The 19,987-nt window shown below is 39.2% G+C and overlaps 2 protein-coding genes across 7 annotated transcripts; one reads left to right on the top strand and one right to left on the bottom strand.

Annotated features, from left to right (window-relative positions):
* Positions 1-294: 294 nt before the first annotated feature.
* On the bottom strand, positions 295-15,952 carry LOC124350084. 3 transcript variants are annotated; one of them, XR_006920379.1, is made up of 5 exons: positions 1,624-1,655; positions 1,231-1,559; positions 816-1,122; positions 634-750; positions 305-581 (listed from the first exon to the last, which is right to left on the bottom strand). XR_006920379.1 is itself a non-coding variant. In XM_046801096.1 (5 exons), the coding sequence occupies exons 1-4, from the start codon at positions 8,145-8,147 to the stop codon at positions 7,401-7,403; spliced, it is 507 nt and encodes a 168-aa protein (XP_046657052.1). In that variant the 3' UTR covers positions 6,948-7,072; positions 7,127-7,400. The 3 variants fall into 3 exon arrangements, 1 of the variants encoding a protein (XP_046657052.1); XM_046801096.1 differs by lacking the exons at positions 305-581; positions 634-750; positions 816-1,122; positions 1,231-1,559; positions 1,624-1,655 and adding exons at positions 6,948-7,072; positions 7,127-7,468; positions 7,543-7,610; positions 7,709-7,841; positions 7,910-8,147; XR_006920380.1 differs by lacking the exons at positions 816-1,122; positions 1,231-1,559; positions 1,624-1,655 and adding an exon at positions 15,943-15,952 and having other exon boundaries at positions 295-581.
* LOC124349922 lies at positions 4,229-7,104 on the top strand. 4 transcript variants are annotated; one of them, XM_046800859.1, is made up of 10 exons: positions 4,229-4,682; positions 4,756-4,803; positions 4,879-4,947; positions 5,015-5,077; positions 5,148-6,079; positions 6,146-6,193; positions 6,270-6,341; positions 6,411-6,473; positions 6,536-6,944; positions 6,989-7,104. In XM_046800859.1, the coding sequence occupies exons 5-9, from the start codon at positions 5,870-5,872 to the stop codon at positions 6,935-6,937; spliced, it is 795 nt and encodes a 264-aa protein (XP_046656815.1). In that variant the 5' UTR covers positions 4,229-4,682; positions 4,756-4,803; positions 4,879-4,947; positions 5,015-5,077; positions 5,148-5,869; the 3' UTR covers positions 6,938-6,944; positions 6,989-7,104. The 4 variants fall into 3 exon arrangements, 3 of the variants coding, with proteins under 3 accessions (XP_046656815.1, XP_046656814.1, XP_046656816.1); XR_006920327.1 differs by lacking the exon at positions 6,989-7,104 and having other exon boundaries at positions 6,536-6,987; XM_046800860.1 differs by lacking the exons at positions 4,229-4,682; positions 4,756-4,803; positions 4,879-4,947; positions 5,015-5,077; positions 6,989-7,104 and having other exon boundaries at positions 5,084-6,079; positions 6,536-6,987.
* Positions 15,953-19,987: the final 4,035 nt, after the last annotated feature.

The following is a 19,987-nucleotide window of genomic DNA, read 5'->3' as shown; positions in this document are numbered from 1 at the left end:
CAACAGGTTAACTTAAGTGTATGTATTGTAAAAGGTGGTGGAATTGTGGCTGGAGTTGGGACAATAAAGCAATTCTTTTTATAAGTTTTTTGTTGATTGTCTTTTAATTTATAACAAGTCTTGGTTAGGAGTTGTATCAATTACAAATTCAAAGTCTTCCTTATTTATAAAATTTATCAGCCATTTACCTATATCTTGTAATCACAACACGACATACTGGCCTCAAAGAAGTCAACACAAATAGAGACGCCTGTCGCAATATCGACAAGGTAGTTATTAATAAATGTCTTATTCTTTAGTCTTTTTTATTTTCTCGTTTAAGATCAACAATCAATTCAGTCACTAGTAACCATGAAGATAACCGACGAATTTAAATGATTAACAAATAGAAATTTCGACTCTAGTATTAAGGAGCCTTCTCGTAGTAAGTTGGGGAAGCGTTGGTTGTGGTATAATATTCAGAAGCTTTAGTAGTGTAGTAACTCTGGGTAGAGTAGTGCTTCGGTGTAGTAAGTCGGAGTGGCGTAAGTAGTTGTGTAGTACTCCGGTGCCTCGGTGGTGGTGTAGTAGTACTCCGCTGCCTCGGTGGTGGTGTAGTAGTACTCCGCTGCCTCGGTGGTGGTGTAGTAGTACTCCGCTGCCTCGGTGTACTAAGCTGGGGCAGTCTATGTTGCATTGTAGTACTTGGGCGCTTCGGTGTAGTATTTGACAGCTTTAGTGGTGTAATGAACTTGAGCCTCGGTATAGTACCTGGGAACAGAATAGTACTTATAACTTTATAGTAAGCTGGAGCAGCGTAAGTTGTAATGTAATACTCAAGCGCTTTGGTGATGTATCTCGGGGCAGAGTAATACTTGGTGGCTTCGATGTAGTAGCTCGGGGCAGCATATGTTTTCGTGTAATACTCTGAAGCCTCGGTGGTGTACTAGTTGGGGGGCCTCGGTGTAGTAAGTAGGTGTTGCGTACGTTAACCTTTTTTTTTGTAGTGAGGCGGTCACGTGGTGTAGTCTTCTTTCGGTGCTGTTGCTTGGTATCCACCATACCCAGGAGACATCAGTACACTTGTGGTTGCCGCAGCCATCAACGATAAAACACCCGACAGCATCACAATGCCATAGTTAACTATACAATTAACAATTTGAAAATTAATTTACTAATTCAACGGGTCTTACACACAACTAGAAACAAGTTAGAATTTATTCACGACTGGAAATAAAAACGAATATTTACCCATGATTGTGAACTGATGTAATACGACGAAGAAGGCATTTGGTGACCTGTAGTGCGCTGCAGTTGTTGCCGTGTCGGAGATGCTCACTCGACTGATGTCAGATCGCCTTTTCTCTCTCGTTTTATACGACTTTTGCTCACCCTGACCCACCTTTTAAGCCTTGCAGCTATTGCACCAAATTGATGATGAAGTAACACGTCTCGTTCTTACCCAACCTCTACAGCACTGCATGACGCGTTTTACATAATGATCTCCGTGACCTTCGATTATGAAAGACGTGCGCAAACTGGCTTTTCCTTCTGCATTTTGACGTTGCTGGGGGATGGGTCTACATCTAAAACAACCAATATCAAAATGAATACCAAATGGTTATGAACACGTGTCGTTCTCACCCAACTCTACACCATTGCATGGCACGTTTTACGTAATGATCTCCGTGACCTTCGAGCGTCAAGGCTATCAAAATGAATACCAAATGGATATGGCTTAAACTTTAGTATTTACTCACTTTATACCAATTAACATTTGAGTCATTCGACTCGTTTCTTCGGTGAATGAATAAATCTTCCATTTCAAACCGTCTGAAGGACAGTCGGCTTTTTTGAAAGATTCCTCTGCAACCTTATCTAAATTTCAAACACATGATCAACCCATATTCATTTCATGATGTGCACACAGTTGAGCCTTATTAGAAACATTTTTTTTTGTCAATAAGTTCTCATAAGCTGCAAAAATGTTATGTAAAACATGTATAAATGATATTCCAATTTTTTTTTCCGTAAATCAATTTAGAAAATGTCCAAATGACAGTATAGTTGCAGGAATATTATTTCCATAAAACAAACCGTGAAGAACCCATGAAGGACCGTGAAAATTAGACTAAATTACTATTTAAAGGTCATCAATTCAATCTTGAGTAGTCGAATGATGTTCATGTAGGCCGCATCTTCTCGGTCATTACCTAAATTGCTAAATCAAGAAACAAAATGTAAACGAAATTTAAATTCAGTGGCATGACAAGATGAAGTTACACAGATAACGCCAATCAGGTTTCCTGAGCAATCCAGAAGATGGAATGAGTCAAGTTCGATGACAAAACGAATAATCCGCGTTGAACGTGTACTGGTCTTATATAAGACCAGTATATAGGCCTATATAGGCCATATCTAAATAAGAAACCCAAAAAATGTTAAAATTGCTAGTTGGATGACAACTTCTCTAAATTGAATGTAAATACAACTTCCATTTATGATAGCATGATCACAATATCAACCTCTTTTGTGGTTGTTGACAAACAGGGAGATTCAAGGGTGGCAGACAACGGGGGATTAAACAAGGGTTAGCAAACACAAGGAATCTTGTTGACTGTATAGTCCTTGTCCTTTTTGAACGAAGAAAGTTCAGTAAAATGATAAGTGAATAACTTACACATGAAACCACAATCAGTTATCCAAGAGACTCTCTAGAAAATGGAATGAGAGTTAGATCTATTCTGGAGTTGGTGATCTAGCAAGTCCAATAGAAACAGCCGATAATTAAGATGAATCCTAATAAATAATGAGAAGAATTTATAGGTTTTAGCATGTAATTAAGCTAGTGTTGGTTGTTACCTGTATCATTTCGATGACACATTCAGTAGAATAGAATGAAATTTGAACAAAATAGTTGACGGTCGGCTGCACGACTTTCACGTTTCCTCAGACTGTAAGTTTGATGAAAAACATTAAGGTTATCCAACATGTACACGGAATAGAACACATCACCGACAAGTTACAGGCACTCGAATTTACCACGAAGGAGAATGGAGGAGGCGCAACTCGGGGGTAAAAGGTGTCGAGATGCTGTTATTGCGAACAAGTAAGCTTTGTTGCTGTTTCAGTTACTGTCAGTTTTTACTAAAAATTGTCTTACAGCAACTGCCAATAATTGTTTCAGAGATGTGCAATGTAGTAAAGTACAAAAAAAAAAATGGTTTCAAAAATCTAACAAGTGAACTTTGTCTTAGGATAAGAACGGTCAGCCACAACCCAAATTTACCTCAAGTTAGAAATTAGCAGCGAGAAATGTCTTTAGAGATGTGAAAAATAAATGTAACTGAAACAGAAGCTTCTGACAGCTGGAAATGATCTAATGCTTTGCCAATTTGCCATGTAGTGTCAGATGTCGACATATGTGATCAGATCAGCCACACTAATGATTCCATCCACGATCCAAACTGGGCAGTACTTCATCGAAATCCAAATCTATCCGTATCGAAATAGCAACAAATTATAATGAAAATTTAAGTTAAGTAGCATAGCATTTGTACCCACCAATTTCCATGGAATAATCAAAAGAAGTTCCCGCAATTTGTTCAACCGGATTGACTGGGGGCGAACTCTGACCACTCCGATTAAGACTCAATCTCCTGTAAAATCCAACATAATCGAATACATTAAAGCCACAAATAGTTCTAATAGAATTTTACCCCATTTGATATCTTTCGTCCCTTCCGGCAACAATATAGCGTTCTCGTTTCGGTTCATTGAGGCGATATTCTATACGAGATGGACCTTTATTTTCGTATTAAAAAAACAATAATTGATTAAGGGCAGAAAATCCAAGGATAAGATGACGTACATAAATGACATTGGTATCAATGAGACGTAAACAGGATATACCGTTAATCTATTGATTAACCCTTTGATTGAAAAAAAAAATATCATTCGACTTTTTTACGTTTGTCCTCCTTAAGTGATGTGCAATATAAGTGTCGCTGTGGGAGATTTGGGCTGCAGTCACAAGTTCTAGCGCTAAATTTTCTCTCGTGCTTTCCGTAGAAATCAGTCTACATTCCTTAAAGTAACCATTATGGATCTACGTCTCCATATTTACTCGGAACCTAATGTTTTTCTCGAGGTTTTTCCTTATTTTTCCATACAGCGTCCTTGGCAACGAAGAGAAAAAGGTTTAGAGTAACTGAAACCATGGAGAAGGAGTATTCGCATAAACGCTCTGCTTAACAACTGACACTTTTATTCACATTTGGATTTGATAGGATACTTGATCTCACTCGAATAAAATAATCACGTTCAAAATCAAATAGAAACATTTCTGTCGAACAGCTTTTAGCCATTTCGCAAATTGCGTCAGTAGAGAAAACATTTCTCAGTAGGAAACAGCTAGAGCGAAATTCATTCATCTGCATAGTTTCGAGACTGCTTTAAATATTACAATTTCATATTAAAGTTGGATATTTTATTTCTTTTTCACGCGCACAATGGCAAAGGCAATTTTCCTGTTGGGACTGGCTGTTTTGATGGCATTGGCTAACGCTCAGTATCAAGGAGGATTTATGGCGAGTCCTCTCTCGGAAAACTCGTTTCAAAACAACGAAGTTTGCATCAATTATTTGAACACGTCGCTCGCTGAATCTATGGTCAAACTCAATCGACCAGGAAACGCCAACAACGTAGGTGTCAAATAATTTTTTTTTCGTCTATGGCGCACTTTAAAATATTAATGACTGTGACCTTTTTGGGCAGGCTGGCTTCAATGCTATTGGAAAAGAAGTCGAAGAAATAATCAATAAAGTAAAACATACTATTTTCTACGCATAATCTATATTACTGTTGTTATTAACATATTTCCCCCCCCCCCTTAATTAGAAAATTACTAATTTGATGTTGAAATGCAGAGGAACCGTTCTTAAAACTCCGCCCGAAATCGCTAATCACGTGAGTCTCTACTTGGGGATTTTTAAGCGCGATTTGTGAAAAATTCACTTTTTTCTTGATTGTACAGTTCAATATGGATGGAAAGAGTTTCTTTGTTGAACAGCTGGCTATTCAGAAAACTGAAATTAAGGTAGTACTTTTATATGATTGTTTCTGGTTTGGACTTGATCAAGTTGGTTTCACCTGTTACATCATTTTAGCCCAGATTGAGAACAGAAGTAGATAACATAATACAAATTGACAAACTGAAGGCTTCGTTGAATCAAATAGCCAAAGAAAAAGCGGAGCAAGAACAACTGGGTTCGCAAAAGTTAAGTCTTGTGGCAAGTAAAAAAGCCGAAATCGAGAAACTGAAAGTGAGATTAGATCAGATGATTCAAATACGAAATCATGAGTACGAGAGCGGAAACTTCTATTACAACCGCTTCAATCAGCGCAGCCTCGAGTTGCAGGAAGAGAGGAAAAAATACGCCAGTCTCGTGGAAAAATATGACGAAATTCTGGCCAATGTTTGCGGGTGTACGAGATGCAGAAACAATCAAACACCAAACAACTGGGCGGATATTCTCAGCACGGGAAGAAATGTCGAAAAAGAAACGAATACGGAAGTCCTATGGAAAACTACTACGGTCAACACTCCGACTATTCATTAGGAAACGCGTGTCCTATAAATTGTTGCTTTCTTCCTGCTCTCATTTCTTACAACCCTTGCTGCTCTGAGTAATACAATACTATAAGGATTAAGTTTTTGCTTGAAATTTTTCTTCTACGTGAATCGAATTGAAATTTGAGCATACTTGGCTGAAATATTCACGTTCCTAAACGAAGGAAATGAGTCGCCATAATCACGGCCACTTTGCGATCAGCGTTAGTTGAGAAGTTTCCGTTGAAAACACCTGGTGATTATTTTAGATCGGTAGCCATGGCGAACGAAATGTTCTTGATGAAACTGATTTTTGTAACAACTCTAGTAGTGGTGACTCTGACGCAAGTTACGCAACCGCAGCCAGACAGATTGCTCAGCACTCTCTCTGAAAAATCATTCCAAGATCACGAGAATTGCTTGCAACATTTAACGACAAAATTGTTTGGATTTCTCAATGAAATTTATCCACCAGAAAAGGCTAGTGATGTAAGTAGGAGGAAACTAAATTGTTTGTTAACATAAAGTCATGAAATTCACTATGAATCCATTTAGAGTAAAATCACCAGTTTTGGAAAAGAGGCCCTGGAGATGATATCTAAAGTAAATCAGGCTTTTTTACATTCTATTCTCACAGAAAAAGTTACACTAATGAAATTCAATTTCAACAAAATAATAGAAACTGAATGCCATGATGTCCAAATGCCAAAATGGGGCTTCACTTAGAGTTACGCCAATCGTCGTTACTCACGTAAGAATTTGATTTATTGATTACGTATCAAAAATTCAAATTGTGTCTATGATATTACTGTGGTCTTAGTTGAACAAAAATGGAAGGAATTTCTACGTTGAGCAGCTGATCATTCAGAAAATTGTGCTTAAGGTATTACTGTTTCACTGATTGCTCTAATTAATGCAAGAGAGTAAGAAAATCTTTTTTTTTAGCCCATCTTGGTGGTGGAACAAACCAATGCCAAAGAAATTCAGATTCTCAAGATCAGAGAGAACGAAAGGTTAGTGGAGAAGATGCAAGTGGAAGTGGTTAATATGAAAAGGGACCGAATTTTGGCAAAGCTCGACTCTGATATCGAAACACTCGAATACGACATAAAAAACGCGACTCGTGATTACGAACGCGAGAAATCTAGTGGTGAATTTTACTACGACAAGTTTAACAAAGTCGAAGCGGAACTGGTGGCCGAGAAGAAAAAGTTTGAAGATTTAAATGCAATTTACCTGGACATCATTGAGAATGCTTGTGGCTGTCAAAGGTGTAGACTCTTCTTGGGCAATGTGCAAATACCGAATTGGTTTCCTAATTTTCAAGCCTCCAGAACTCCAAACTAGGAAAACACGTGATCCTTACGTGATCCTCTCGTTTCAACAGTGTGTCGTCTGCTTTGCTCCCGCGCCTCTGCCGTTGCCAGATCACTTTGTGCACAACAATGTATTGGAATATTCTAAACAATCATTTTCATTTCCCTAAAATTTATAGATTTAAACTAATAGTAATACACTATCAAAATTAAAGATTACCTCTGGATTTAAAATGTTGATTTATCGACGTAAAATGGCCTCTAGAGTTTCAATTAACTTTGATTTCATAAGCTGACGTAAGAAATGAGGAACATGATAACCCTTTACAAAAATAATCACGTCTATCTGCAACGTAATACTCACCGGTGTTAAATAAACTTGACTACTATGATAACAGATCAAATAACTCGGTTAATTATGCATATTCAATACAAGGACTGCACATGGATGATAATTTCTGCAATTAATCTTTGGGTGTATTACCTGTTTGTTATCACCGATTTTGGACACCATTGGCACCTAAACGTTTGCATTGCGCTGCATATTCAGGATTCTTTGATACTATAAAAAAACGTTTGTCTGTTAGAAATCATTTGAGGGGGAAAAAAGACAGAAATGAGAATATTAAAACTGACTCGTTTCACGTAGAACCGATAGCCACCAGAGTCCAGAAACGTCAACAATTAAATCTTGTGTCTTTAACCTATGTGCCATTTGGGATCAATTATTTTCTCATGTCAATGAACCATCATGATCTTAGAATTGCATCCAATAACACGGAATCGGCCTACTCCTCTATACCTTGCTGCTGTATTCCATTCCAAATGAAGACAAAACGGTGCAGTATAAATACTCTCGGCGTTAGTATGTTCAAGCATCTTCAAGCTGTTAGCTTTCCATCTCTCCCCTTCTTCCGATTCGGATCTTGTTTCACCTTAAAAGTCAAAGGTAATTAAACAGGCCGTCCAAAACGGACTTCTATGTCTATTTGTTATAATTTACTTCTCCATTTTTTTGTTTCTTCAAAATTTTGACGACCAGATGTCCATGATGAACTTCGCCGTTTGCTTCTTGGCTGCCGTTGCGGTGGTAGCTGGCAATCCAGGATACGGATACAGACCCATGGCCCCTGCATACATGGCTCCGTCTTATTCCGCAACGGCCTACAAGGCTCCGGCGTACAGGGCTCCAGCTTATTCACCACCAGCATATTCTCCTCCTGCTTACTCTCCTCCAGCATATTCACCTCCGGCTTACAGAGCACCAGCCTACATGGCCCCAGCTCCTTCGTATTACAAAAAAATGTCTTATTAGTTTCACGATGCTGAATGTATTTAAATCTAAATTATGTTTGGCATTTGGCCAACTTTAATATAATAATACATTTCTTATCATCAACAATTTTCATTCGTCGTATTAAACATTCACTGTGAAATTAAATTCCAAAGTCCAAAAACGGAAACAGATTGCGATTAAGACGCTGGGATTAAGGAAAAGAATCAACGGGATGTGAATAACAATCAGCAATTTGGCTCTCCTAGATTTTAACCTCAAGAACGGTGAAACCTTTGAATCTTCTTTCTCAGTTCAGTATGCAGAGCAGTCTGCTGGTTATTACGTCAGCCGAGAGGTTGTATAATAACCAACCAGCGAGAATGAATCGACAAAGAGATTTTTAAATATTAACCGCGGTGAGGCGAGATAAAATCAGCGACAGGAACTGCGCAGCAATAAAGGAATAATTCCTATTTGGATCTCCTCTTGACACGACGTGGAATGACTGGCATTTCGGAAAGCCTGTTCTACTGTTGCCAATATTCAGGCATGGCAACGAAATCTTTTTTTTTTTTTTTTTTGGCCCATTCTTCCCGGGGGAAAATGAAAATGGATCACGAGCACTCTGTTCCATCCAAGGTTTTGATCCCATATCTAATACCCAACAGAGCTGGGCCCTTGTATAAGTCATAGATACCTTCCTAGGTTATTTGTTGCCAACAGCCCCAGAAAGTTAATATCTTTTTCGTGCGAAAAAGAACGAAGACGCTTTTCGCCCTTTAATTTGAACGATGATGTCAACCTAACGTAGTGCATAACTTGGAAATGGGATGCATTCGACCAGTGTTACATTTCAAACGTTTGTGCAAAGCGCTGTTGCTTTTCGATTGACTTTTCTTCAGGTTTAGAAAAAGAGACCTTGTTGTTTTACTTGGACATGAAAAACAACTTGGAGGAATAGAGTCATGACCTGTAATTGATTAAGGCGGAAAATCAAGTCGTTGTACCTTATACGTTTAAGTGGTGTCATTGACCTATGTGTCAAAAGCGCACAGCCAATTACCCAATCACACACTTTAACGGATATCAATAGCCTCAGACTGTGACCTTGATCTTGAAACGGTAAAATGGCGAGTTGATGGTAATAACACGCAAAACGTCTGAATGAACATGCAACTTAGGGAAGAGTATAAATACTTTTGGCTCCAGTAAGATTCAGCATCGACATCAGCAAGCTTCTAGCTTCTCAACTCCACTTTCATTCAATCTCGGATCTTGTTTTAAAAGTCCCGCCAAGGTAAAAAGATCTTTCACTGTTCTAACCTTCTAAGAAATTATGTTATCAATTGTTGTTGACCTTTTAAAATTTTGACGACCAGATGTCCATGATGAACTTCGCCGTTTGCTTCTTGGCTGCCGTTGCGTTGGTGTCTGGTAATCCCGGATACGGATACAAACCAATGGCTCCTGCGTACATGGCTCCGTCTTATTCCGCACCGGCCTACAAGGCTCCAGCTTATTCACCACCAGCATATTCACCTCCAGCATACAGAGCTCCTGCATATTCACCTCCTGCTTACTCTCCTCCGGCTTACAGAGCTCCAGCTCCTTCGTATTACAAAAAATCATCTTATTAGAATCCATCGATAATCGAAATGTTAATTTAAATCCAATCTTGTAGCGAAATACAAATATGATTCGAACATTTAAAGTCTAAATTATTCGACAATGCGACAGTCTTGATTGATTACACAATTGAGCCCAACTTGGAAATCAATTCAAAGAATTCAAGAGAAAACGAACAGGCCGACATCCATCAGCAATAATCAACGGACTCGTAGCGTATAATAAACCCGCCAGAGTTATTAAGAAAGGTAACTGACCAAGTGCAGCCACAAACCCTCCACATCAAACTGCATCGCATTTCATCCCGCTGTGTTACTGAGGCCATAAATGTTGCCTTTATGATCACATTATTCGCGTCTCTCCCAGATAAGAAAGAAAAAAATAATCATTTCGTGTTGCCAATCAACTCGGCGCTCTCGGCGGGTTTGAGAGTTGATTGCTCAAATCCAGCGTAACAACGTTGTAAAAGCAAACACAACAACTTTGATGAATTAATCAGTTGAGTCTCTATACACAATATTAACCTGCACACAATCAACCATCAACCAATTTCATCCACAGCAGAGGTAGTACGTATTATACAACGCTGACGATTTGGCAGTCGATATTAGATTGCGTTTATCGATTAATCAATTTCATTTTTTTTTGCGCTGCTTCGTCGCTGCTCCGTCAACACAAACGACACGAGCAAAACTCTAATGACGATCCGGGCGGCTGCCGTCTGGCAAATCCAATCCAGCAGTCTGTCACACACACACACACACACACACAAAAAGGAGTGGGGGGAGGTTCGACTGGCATTTTGAAACTCCTTCATCACAAATTGTAATGAATATGCTCCGATAAAATACAAAAGCGACTCGGCTGAAACGGAGCGGGTTCTTTTGAAAAGTGCGACGAACAGAAATTTCAAAGATTAAGACTGTCACACAGTTCCACGGAAATGAGACGGGAGCTTTTCTCATTAACGGCTGCCGTGCGAAAAAAAAAAAAACGAGCCAGTCCTACCGTACACAGCTCAGCCCGTTATTGTGTTGTTGGACATGAATGTCGCAAAATTAATTCATTCTTTTCAGAAACAAAAGCCTGCTGCGTTCTTCTCATCATCCTGTTCCTTGGGGTGTATAGACAAGCCTCTAAACGCTCTCTAAAACCCTAAGACCTTAATTAATGATATTTTGAATAATTAAGTTGACTGCCACATTTAAAAGTGGTTGTACAGGCCGTACACATTTTAATCTCTGATTGATTTCATTTGATTTTTTAATTTGGAAAGGTTAGACATTTTTTGGCGCGCTGGAATTTTTGAATTTTTGCTCAAACAATCTGCGACCAGACACCATCTATCGGTCAACATTGCAACCCGTTTTTTATTTTAATAGTTTGAAAAAAGACATTTTTTTAAATAAAAAGAAATGATTTGTGACACTTGAATTCACCTACTCTGCGCGATTCCCAATCGAAAAAAATCGCTGCGCACATAGTTCTGTCCAATTTTCCACATATTGAAAGCCGCGCATTATATTCAGAAGGCCACCTATGTGTATAACGAAAGAAAGGTAGTATACCCTACAACCATATTGGCCTCCGACACAAAGAATTAATAAAGGCCAATAAACACATACAAAAGGCGTTTTTTTTCAAAATAAAAAAAAAAGGAATAATCGTTGCGCTATAAAGAATTCGCGTTTATAATAGACCCACCCTGGTGAAAGAATCCGGCGCCCTTTTTTAAAAAATATTCGCTATTATATCGCAGCCAGCAAGCAAATCGTTTAAACATTTAGTATTTCTATAGAAAAAAAAAACATGAAGGAACTCATAGGAATACTATAGTTACACGGCGCTATACAAATTGCACAAAGAAAAGTTAATACGAGTCTCAATCAAAAGTTAGATGAACTCTGTTATCTAAATTTGAGCCCCAAAAATGATAAATACATATATATAACTCAAGAGAGACAATGTATAATAAGAGAAGCAGGTCGTCATTAGCACGAAGCCTTTCAAATGTCACGTAGGAGTTGCGACAAGTTGATGGGCTGCTGCTGCTGCCGGCTTCTCTTTTGCTCTTATTAGCGATGTGCCGCGCAGCAGGGTATACATATATAGGCTATATATGTTACTTGGTCTCTTGTATATGACTCCAATATAACGAGAGGGATGAAAAATAAGAGAAAAAGGACACGAGATCAATTTTCCGCTCCCAACTGAATTTGGAGGAGGATGTTGTTTTTCAGCTTTTTCCAATTAAAAAAAAAGGTTTCTATGTCTGCTCTTTTTTGTATTGACGAATCTAATACCTGAGCTCTATACAGACAAGCCAATTAAATATATAGACGCAATTATTATTTTTCTGGACATTTCTATAAGCCATTTAAAGGTCGGGTATCCTATAGATATTGTTTACTGCCAAGAGTATAGATGTAATAGGCTGGTGCAATATCCCCCTTCGGCTTCTAAATCGGATAAGAACCATCGACTTTTTTTTTTCCTCATTATATTTCGCCTATCACATGAAAAACTGACCGGAATCACAACGAACTTGGGAGTCAACCAATATGGGGGGGTGGCTTAGGTATATAGCCCGCCATTGTAGAGCATCTAGCGTGAATACATATCTAAAGGTATATATCTGCTGCTGTAAGAATATACTTGATATGCACAAGGAGAGATATCTACGAGCTCATACATAAAAGACTTTGCATGTGCGCTGGGTGCGCTTTTTGTCTTCGTATGGAAAAGTTTGACTCCTTGGAATTTCCATCAATTATTTTGCACAGCACTCTCTGCTGGCTGCTGCTCTAGCTGCTGCTTCTACTTACAAAACTTGCTCTCGGTGATTTTGACTACAAGTCTATAAACGTCTTTTCCATCTACATACACATAGACCCCCGGATGCACTCTATACAAAACTTTGGAATTTTATTATGGATGAGTGCTGGGGACGAAAAAATAAAATAAAATAAAAGACTACATATATCTAGAGATCTATATAGAACCAAATCAAATAGACAATAATAAGGGCCTCATCAACTTTGAACGACATAGAAGAGAGAAATTGAGAAGATTTCTATTTGAGATATTTTGCGTCGATACAACAAATTGCTGTCAAAACAAACGACATGCAATTGACATTCGCCCGAAAGCGATGGACTCGTCCTGCTGCTTCTTGCCCAATAACTAGCTGTAGGCATAGGTATATAGAGTGCTGTATTTGGTCTATATAGACTATATACGGGTTCGGGCTTTGATGGTCTATAGATAATGGTCAACCAATTGTAGATAACGAGGCCGCGCATTTCTTGAAATTCAACTCGACTCGAATTTGATGGTCGGCTAGAAACATGAGGACTAATAATAATGTCAGCCCTTCCAGGGAATATATGGCATGTCGAGAGTGACCTATAGTTATTTTCAGCGAACCAGCAGCAGCACATGTCTATTTGTCAAGTTTCATAGAGGCCCCGCCCATGTTTCTACGAGGAGGTGCCGCTGTGACGGCCAGTGTTTAAAGTTAGAACATTTTTTAAATTGAATTTTCTACCTACAGACACAGTTGTGAACGGGGCCTTCGTTCTAACAATGAGATTTTTAATGAACCCTAACTGAATAAACAAAAATGGCAAGAGAACAACAGTTCAAGTCAAAGGCCTTGCTCAAGAATAATCGTACTCGGTGACTACGTAGCAACATGTGATAAACGCCACCAAATAATCGAAAAAGGAAGAATAGAGAGAGAAATGGTGTCCTACCTTGAAGCCTGGGAAATCCACAGATATTCAAAGAAGTAGGGAAGAAGAAGAGATCCGTAACTCGATCGACATCACGGCAGTTTCTCCAATAGAATGAGATGCTATTTATCTAGAAATCAAATCAGAAATGGGTTACGAAAAAATGTTGACAGAAACAACAAGTGGGGAAGAGTTGAAAATGAGAAACAGGAGAATTTAAGGTTCACCTGTACTGCATTTGTGCAAGTCATGAATTATTGAAACATCTAGCAGGTCACAGGTTAATAGAAATAACAAAAATCATTATACCCAGGCGATGTGGCTGAGATAGTTGGTGATGACAGGTGAAACAGATAAACTGATAACAGACTTGGCACAGGCAGAACTGCAGCACATCTTGTAGTTACGATGACTGGCTCTGGCCTCAAATCTGCACGAAAGAAAAAAGTTAGATAGTGAAAACTGCCATTCATCGAAAGGGGTCTTACATGCCAGTCATGAACTAACATTTCACAAATTTAGAACAGGTTTAACTTAACTATAAAGCTCTCACAATGTTTGCATTTGTAATTCTTAGTTACATTTACCCGCCTAAAAAGCATCGAGTGGAAGGCATGGAAGGCCACGACTCCAGAGTTTACACACATCACACGAATATCAAACATTTTAGTCATTTTATTTGTTTTTTTTGTCTTTTCGTGCAGCCAGGTACATTTTCAAAAGAGTTATCGTTCCGTTTTCTTTGAAAACTCAAACTTCGTGGTCTCATAATACTCTCATTTTCGAAACTTGAAACACTGAACGTAAGCAGACGACACTAATATTTTAATTAGTCATTGTTGTCAGATATCGATATGATAAAAACATGAAAATTCGAACTCGAATTCAAACCGCTAAAAATTCAAAAACATTAAAAGTGGTTTATTTTCAACCTCGCTCGACATCCTCAAACGGATCGGAATTATTTTGATTATCTAATATTTCGTTCCTTCAAGTTACACTGAGCCCTCACTACCACAGACCACAGTCGAGATCAAAGAATCAATTCCCCACGAAACCCGCAAATAACAATTATCTTTAAGACCCAAACTGCCACTATAAAAAGTCCCTCCAGGGAAAGCCTCTTGGAAGCCAATAGGGAGAATCGCAAGTCTGTTTTCATTTATTGCAGTATAATATTCTGGTTGGAATTCGCATCGCTGCTGGTCGTAGGTACCTCGATTGATTCACCTGTGCGCAATCAAATAAGACGGCGAATCAAATGACCACCTTGACCTATAAAAGAAATGCAGTCGACATGTAATAACCTACATACTAGATCTAATACTTTGCTGTGTCTATTCAATTGAATAGTGACGTGTCGTGCAGACGGCCAAGGCCACCCAGCAGTCTTCCAGCAGTGTACATACCCTTGATTACACAGACAAATAAAGACATGATGTATATAATAAATAATATCTGGGGTGCATGATTTACTGGAAATGTAATAATCAATGGACTCGATCCCAGCAGTCGACACGCGCGCGCCACAGCCAAAATCGACCAGAGGCCTCGTGATATTGAAAACTGCACCCTTGGAACTAAATAACAAGAGCCGATGCGGATGGAAAAGATTGGCTGTGTCTCAGACGAATCGGTTTAATTCTATTCAACTCAACAGTTGAGACTTGTCTAATAAATTGTCCAGGATTTTATTCGATCGAATCTCAAACGAAATTGGCTCATATCAAATGTAGTCTTATTTCATCAGGCCTACATTTCATACATCAAACATAATTAAAGCGCAGCGTATAATAATAATATAATAATACTATACTATACCAGGGCGAAGTAACAAGGGACGATTGCTGCTGGCCAAGATTTCCTTGCGGGATTGCAGCAGAGACGCCCAGGCGAAATCCAGAAAAGAAAAAAACAGCCTGGAAAGAAAAAGAAGAAAAAAAAAGAAACTTTTTAGTGATGAGTGCTGCTGCAGTAGCAACGCGTTGGTGGTGGTATGGGCCGGCTATTATCTATTTAGTCTATTAGACTGCGCGTGCCGCTGCCGGACCAATCTCGGACCATTTGGGAAATGCGCAGAAAAAGAAACGAGATCAGGAACGACCAGCAGCCCATGAACCAGCATAGCTGGACATGTCTTGTAGACGTTTCACTCTGCGTTAAATATTAGACAAAAAAAAAAGTCCTTATTGCTGGCCAGGAGCAGCGACGGACACCCAATAGACACAAGACCCAAAGTGCTGCTAACTTTCCCTTTTTTCTTTTCTTTTTTGGGTGGGAGGGTAGACCGTCCAGCAGCAAAGAAAAGCGCGCCAAATGTGAAAAGTTCAAAATGTCAAAGGGATGAAATAGACTGTACGGTGCTGATGGCATCAGGAGCAGCCGAGGAGCCGAGACCACTTGAGCTGTGCTATACATAAAAGAAAAACCTAATCGAATGACTCCTGACTTGAAGCCCAAACGAAAAAAAAAAAAGACTCCCCGAAGAGAAGGAGGAGGAAAATGCTCCTGGCTCCTGATTTCCCCTAGATAGTCGGCTCCTTTGGGTTCTTTCCATTACGTAGGAGAGAGAAACCCTATCAAAGTATATCTATCGCAACCCTTTTGATCTTGGCTCCTTAGACTCATCAGTTGCTGGCCGAGACTAATGGAAATCACGTCTATATAAAAAGGGGGGGGGGTGATGCTATATATTACACAACACGTGCCCAGCCACATATACGACCTGCTGCTGCTGCTGGCCCCGAAATATATATGTTGGCTCCTGTTGGAGGGTGGTCCAATTTGCAAAAGGAGCCGGGGATCAAATCTAAAATATATGGCCAGCACACAGAAAAAAAAGAGAAAAAGTTGCTCCTGGCTCCTGGGCTGGCTTCTCCTCTATATGCATGACGCCCGCGCGTTTTACATGTTACATATCAAAAGGCCAGCAGCCATAGTAGATAGGGGGGGGGTTAAAAAACAAGTTGGACAGGAGCGCCTCGTGTACAAGCGGCAATCTCCTGCATGTACATAGAGACGGAAGAGATAAATTTCATCACAAACTCTTTTGATTCAGTCTGCTGCCTTTTATAAATCAAAAAAAAGGGGGAAAAAACTTCATGTAAGGCCTGAAACCAATTAGACCACGCCCCTCCACGCTTCTATATCCCCCCAAATAATTCTATGTATGTAAATAGAGGGAAAAAATTCGGCGAATTGGACTGAATTCAAATAATACACCCGAATCGCCACTATTCACTTTTATTTTTTTGTCTCTCCTATATGTTACATCTTTTTTTGTTATTATTATTATTTCATTCTTCTCCCTGGAGAGGAGGTGTTCATGTGAGAAGAGAGACTCTTCAAGTCGTTTCATTGACATTTCAAGTTCCCCTTTTTCTCTCTTTCGATTTCCCCGGTATATATAGAGAGCTATATGTAGCCCAGAAATCAATTTCGATAGCTGCTGGCTGATGTTGGAGAGAGAAAAGTAATCACTCCCTTTTTTTCCCTCTCTCGATTCTTTTGATATTATATCCTCCGGTCGTCGTCGTCCCCTATTTTCTCATCTATAGCCAGCCTATATGGCCTCCTAGCTCCTAGCTGTATATAGCGCACTTCATCGAGAATGTGTCTGTGTTATTGACATCCGCAGAGAGAGAGAAAGAGAGACGGGCTGGCACATATATCGGAGAGAAAACCTGCTGCTGGAATTGAGTTTTGATATTCCGCTTGTGCTATATACTACTACAGAAAAGGTTCTTAAAATATAGATTTAGACATATTTTTTTTTCTACCCCCTTTGTGGCTTTGATAATAGAACTGCAATGCTGTTATACAAGGGCCTACACATTTATGTTAGATTACAAGATAGCCAGAGTCTCGGAGGGGGGGCTGGATTGGTTTCGGACAGAAAAATGAAGTGAATATGCCCCGCAGAAATGTCTACATAAGCCCCAAAGATTTGCCATCGTCTTATAATGCACTACATATGATGTCATTCTTGTGTGTGCAGAGGGGGATATTTACTCCCATTTCGAGGCTATGCTGACGATGGAGAGATTGCATAGACATGTCTAATCTCTTTGCTATTCTACCCCCCTAGGAGTAGGAAGCAATAGATATTGATTTGGTTTAATATCTAGACGATTGTGTGTTGGATAATATTTAGACGAAAAAGAAATAAATGTCAAAGATGGCTATCGAATCTAAAGGATTAGAACATATCTAGAGGGCTAAATCTACTTTGTATTTTCAAACATTCTTATGTAGGCTATGTAGTTCTATCTTAAGCCCAAAGTATATAAATAATACAAAGACTCTCAAACAAAACAAAAAAGGGTATTTGTTAGACCTTTTGGGTACACCAAACTTTATTATATCCTGGCATCAATCATCGTCTATATAGATTTAAACAGTCAATATGTCTATTGATAATCAGATTGATGTAGATCTATTACATATATACATACAGCACCACCTATAGTCTACAACTTTTGATCAAATCCAATTTCCCTCGTCTCAAACGCACCCAGCCCTGCTTTGGTCTGGTGGATTGATTACGATTGACGACCCAGTTCTCTCTCTCTCCTGGCAGCTTTTATATAATAAAGTATAGCCCAGCCAGCACCAGCACCACCATCCGCTTTCTATATTGTTCGCTACAAGGAATATATATACAAGACTATGGAAAAAGAAAGTATATACTTTTGCTTTTTTATTCACAACATAAAATGGAAAGTGTAGCCTATATTTTTATACAGCTATAGTGCAGCTATAGTGCAGTTTGTGTGTGCTGTGCTGTGCTGGGCGGCCTTCAGTACATACCTTTTATTCCTTTATTTTTTCCAGCAGCCTTGTGTTGGGCGGTTTTGATGACGAGACGCCAGCGTACATACAGTACAGAGTACAGCAATATATCCTCATCGCATTTAGACTCTATAATATATATTTCTTTCTGCCGTCGTCTTTATATATTCCCGAGCTCAACGTTTGTCCACACACACACACACACATCCATAAAAGAAAAGAAAAAGAAACAAAAAAAAAGCCTTTCCTCTGTGTAGTATAGTTCTCAAACAGACGACGACTGTTTATTTATATTACACGTGTTGTGACGTCTGTATAGATGCGTATCCCATACATATTATACCAGACGGACTGTATAAAAATAAGATACACGAGCGCTCTGTTCAAATTAAGAGGTGCCGTGTCCGGTTGAGATACATAAAAACGGGGACCTTTTTTTCGGTGATGCCATATAGCCTACACGAATTCGCCATCAAAGATTTGATAGCCAACCTTTTATATGTTTGTCGAGAGCAAAAAATAAACTCAACTTTAATTCGAATCAACTCCCAACCAAATCGGAAGAATTTCTATTTTCCCCCCAGTGCTGCTGCTGATGGGGACAACACACGAGTTGATCAATGTGTACTAGGCCAACCACTAGAGGGAGACCATCTTCATTTATTTACACATCAATTGATCTATGGACGTCTCTAAAGCGTGTACACATGTTTTGATAGGGCGGCGCGGTGGATGGGCGCTCAATCAACTGTGGCCATGAATTACTAATCATCTCTTTATCCTGTATCTACGTACGTACGTACGTATGTTATTATTACTGGTCTAGTATTGCTGTTGGCACCAGCTGGGCAGTTGAATTCCATCCAGCACAAGAGCACAAGTCATCACCAGACATCAAACATCAAATAGCAGCGATGATTGGTATCCCTGACAACTTGTTATCTCATACATCTCCCCCCTGATGATGTTTCACGATTGTTTAGAAAGATAGATAATAACAACCGCAGGGCACAAGTTACTACATTTCCATCAGCCGATCTCGTGCACACACAAAGGGATGATCATAATGCGATGGACCGCAAATCATAATGGACCCATACGCGGGACATTCGGTTTGTGTATAGGGCTGCGTATAGGAAATGATTTTCCTTCAGCACAATGGAGAGACGTGTACAGATGAGACATCAACTTGATCCTTGGCGAATAATACAAGAATCACCCAACCAAGAAACAAAAAATAGGAAAAGAAGATGGAAAATAAGAATCTATCTAATCCATAATCCATTGACGGTGGTCGACGTAGTGTAATCTCATACTCTCTATTCGAAAACCCAACGTCGCCACACATCACATCCTTTCTAGATTCCTCATCCGCCGTCTATCAATCCAGACACATGCCCATAGAATAATATCAGCCAGCATTCCTTTATACCCGTCTGATATCATTTCGATGTACGAATCGATGATTGATTAACATTGATCAAAGATGTAACGGTGCCTAAACTTATCATCCAACTTGAAATCATTTCCAAACTAAAAAAAAATATAACAAACTTGAAAATGAAATGGAACAACAATTGAAATCTAATAAGAATAAAAGGCCTTCTCTTCTTTACAGGAAAAAAAAAAGAAAAGAAAAGATGAGCACGGATAG

The sequence above is a fragment of the Daphnia pulicaria genome, chromosome 7 (assembly GCF_021234035.1).
Source record: "Daphnia pulicaria isolate SC F1-1A chromosome 7, SC_F0-13Bv2, whole genome shotgun sequence".
NCBI classification, from domain to species: Eukaryota; Metazoa; Arthropoda; class Branchiopoda; order Diplostraca; family Daphniidae; genus Daphnia; species Daphnia pulicaria.
This window is presented reverse-complemented; position numbering and strand designations above follow the sequence as displayed.